Below are 3,590 nucleotides of genomic sequence, written 5' to 3'. Positions count from 1 at the left end.
AACTTCGATGCTGGAGGGCACGACCAGGAGAATTGGGAGCAGAGTGCAAGGGTCTTGCCTCCTCCTCCACTGCTCCGAGTGACCACGACAGCATCTGCTGTGCACCTGCCCCAGGCCAGGCCTCTCACACCTGGCGTGGAGGAACGTTCATGGTCTATTAATACCCAGGACAAGGCCCAGAGGTCAGGAGGGGCAGACCGAGCGCGTGGTCCTTCACAGCGAACTGGGAAAGAAACACGGTCCCACCCAGGGAAGAGCCTCTTAGTGGAGACTCACGGCCTGGCTTGTTCCTGGCTGTAGCACACGGCCTCCACACCCTCAGAACCTTCTAGGAAGTCCATGACACATGAGAATGCCCAGAAGGAAAAAAATGTGGGCAAAGCGCAATTCTCAATTCAGAGGCAGGGGCCCTTTCTTGGGACGTGGCTCTTAAGTTTGGCACAGGAATTTGGGCGACAGAGCGTAAAGCCCAGGAGACCCTCACTGCGCTTCTATGAGCATCCCAGTGGTGTCTTGCTGACTAGAAAGCACTGCTCACGGATAAAAGAACGGCAATCTGTGCCTGGCTTCCTCATCTTCCCACAGCTGCTATGGGCACACTGTGACCATGGGCCACAAGAGGGCGCCACTGGGCCAGTCTGGCAGCAAGCCCAGCCGGCCCTGCCCCTTGGGGAAACATCTCAGGGGAAAAAGCAGAAGCAGGCGGCCAGGGCCGAAGAAGGTATGGAAGCCCCAGAGAAGGCACAGGGCAGGGCGTGTGCCCTGGGGCCTTTAAGGGCATCTCGTTAACCTTGACTGGTCTTGGTGTGATGGTGTTCCCCTGGCCAGGCCACAGCCTCTAGTGACTCCATAAAAGGTAACCTGGGTGTGCTGTGCAGGTACTCTGTAGACGCAGTAAATCCATGACCAGGTCTGGGCAGGCCTCATACAATCAGTGGAAGGCCTTAAGAGGGAAACTGAGGCTTTCCTGATGAGGAGGAAGCTCGCCCATGAACCTCGGGGCCAGCTTCCTGCTTGCCCCATGGAATTCACACTCATCAGCCCCACAAACCTGTGTCAACGTCTTGCAATATATCTCTTGGTATCGCTGTATCTGCACTTGCAGACATGTTATCTCCTCAAGGCTCCATCTCTCTGGAGCACCCTGCCTGGGGCGAAACCTACAGATCTCCCTGCTTCTGAAAGAAGCCAGCAGGCTATCAGGTGGAAACTGACTTATACGTGTGTGGCAACTCTTCAGATTTAAAGAAAAAAAAAAAAAAAAGACCTGCAATAAAGACTAGGAAAAAAACTAAAGTGTTGCAAAGCATCTTTAGTGGGTGGATGATATGGGTCCTAGGACCTGGGTGGCAAGGATTATGGACAACGTGCCCTTTCTCCCATTCCTCAATTTTTCTGTAAGATGGTCATTTATGATCAAGTATCTTTCACGAAAAAACTGGAATATTGAGTTTGTATACTTCCCGGTACTAAAAAGTTAAATACTTGTGGTCCTAGGTCCACCGACAGAGAGAAGCGCCCCGCCCTTGGGGGCGGGCACATTTCCAGGTTCACTTGGGCTCAGGGGGCATAGTTTCCAATCAGCACAAAGATCAAGTCAGAACAGGAGTTTGGCAACGACAGGAAGTGGGGAAACTCGGGAACTGCTGGACAGAAGAGCTGCCTTCAGCCCACAGAGGGCCTACTGATGTGGCCCCAGCCATGGGGCCAGCCTGGAGACGACGAGAGGCAGACCATGGCTCAGCAGAGGGCCCTGCCTGGCACAGAGGGGGATGGGGCCAAAACACTGCTCCCAACGGGCTGCTGTGCCCAGCAAGCCACAATTCTAAATAAGTATGATTAAGACCAAAAAAAGACTCACCCCTTGACTTCCCTGAAATCGGATCGAAGGTCTCAGTGAAACAGAATCCTGCAAAAAAGCAAAATGGGAAAATGTCAATGAAGATATCTGGAACATGTTTGTGCATGGCTGAGTCCCTTCACTGTTCACCTGAAATTACCACAACATTGTTAATCGGCTAAATAAAAAGTTTAAAGTCTAAAAAAAAAAAAAAAGATACCTGGAAATCCAAAGACTCACTTCCCAGTCATATAAGGAGCAGGATAAAGACAGTGTTTTCAGGAGAGGTGAAAAGAATAAACTACACGTGTTGAAAATGACAGGAAGAGTCACCGAAGCAGGGTTCTGACGGTCAGTAAGAGCTCCTCAGATGGCCCAGGGGCCAGGGCTGACGGTGCCTGAGAGGCAACGCGCAGCGCTTCACCATCCTCCCGCAAACCAGCCCCAGCCCAGGCCACCCCGCCCAGGGGCGCTCCACGCTGAACAGAACTGTGCGCGGGGAGCACCGCCCACCAGGAGGCAGGCTGATGAGGTGATGCCCTCCACCCCAAGGCCCTGACAGGACACAGCCCAACGCCTGCCCAGCTCCCACGTCACAGCTTCAGAGCAGCTTGTCCCTATGCTTGGGGCGGCGGAATTTCCAAATGTCACAGGAAAAAAATACACCAAAAAACTCTACTAATTTAAGCTTTAGCTATTCGGAGATCAGCCTTCTGGTGGAATTTTAGAAAGAACACGGATCCAGACAGAGGGTCACACTTCTCTTTCTCATTTATCCTGGGCCCTTGGCACTTTCTGTGTAGCAGACCTCACCCCACAGGGTGGTGCTGGTTCGTCACGACGACCCCCTCCCCTCCATCTTCAAACCCACAGGGCCCAAATCAGCCTCTGGGCCTGTAGCTCTCCTCAGCTTTCCTCCACACGGCAGCCTAGATCTTGGGCTCGCCAGTCTTCAATAGAGCCCACCTCTCAGGCCTCCGCCCCAGAGCCCCCAGGTGTAAGGGAGGCCCCACCACCTGGACCCCAGGTCCAGTCTGCAGTGACTGTCTGTCTGCTCTGCACCCAGAATGTCAGGCCCACCACGGGCCCAGGGTGGGCAGAGCAGCTGCACACACGGGGGAGAGCCAAGCAGCGGGCGGGCTGGCCTCTCAGTGCCTCTGACCTGTCAGACCGCCGGGCAGGCGTCCACAGTTGAGGGGGACCGCGCTCAGCCAGGCTGGACCATGGGGGCCACACGCTCACCCTGCTTGGCTTACAGGAGCCTCCCCTTTGGCCAAGAGTCTCCAAAGACTTCACTCACGCACCTGGAGCAGACCTGAGCGGTCACACCCAGCTCCGGCACTCACCTCCACAGAATCAGACACCCCAGAAGCCAGCCACACTTTTTTTTTCTTAATTTGAGAAAGACTGAAAACATTTTTAAATTTTTTTTTAAATCTGAGAAAGAATGTCAGGATTTATTTTATCTTGGGGGCCTTAGCCCCTGACCCGTGCCCCCTACAGTAAGGATCGAGCCCACGTACTGTGCACTGGAAGATGGAGTCTTAACCACTGGGCCAGGGGGAGTCCGCACCCCACACTTTCAAAGCACATCACGCCTCACTGCCACAAGGGCAGACACAGCATGTCCTCCAGCCCCTGCAGGTGCAAGGGCTACTGCGTTGCTGAGACAGGGGCCAGGCTCTCTTCACGGCAGGCTCGAGACCAGATGATCTGCCCCCTAAACCATGGTCAGACTGCTGCCTGGAAT

At 54.3% G+C, this 3,590-nt stretch overlaps 1 protein-coding gene across 1 annotated transcript in view; it reads right to left on the bottom strand.

Annotated features, from left to right (window-relative positions):
* The window catches only part of ELL (elongation factor RNA polymerase II), an 80,226-nt gene that overhangs the window by 27,431 nt on the left and 49,205 nt on the right, over positions 1-3,590 (bottom strand). The window contains exon 2 of the mRNA XM_010847281.1: positions 1,862-1,909. Within this exon, the coding sequence (XP_010845583.1) occupies positions 1,862-1,909 (48 nt within the window). The remainder of the gene's footprint in view (positions 1-1,861; positions 1,910-3,590) is intronic.

This window comes from Bison bison, unplaced genomic scaffold, assembly GCF_000754665.1.
Source record: "Bison bison bison isolate TAMUID 2011002044 unplaced genomic scaffold, Bison_UMD1.0 scf7180017864248, whole genome shotgun sequence".
NCBI lineage: Eukaryota > Metazoa > Chordata > Mammalia > Artiodactyla > Bovidae > Bison > Bison bison.
Note: the sequence above shows the minus strand (reverse complement) of the source record. Positions and strands in the feature narration are given on the sequence as shown.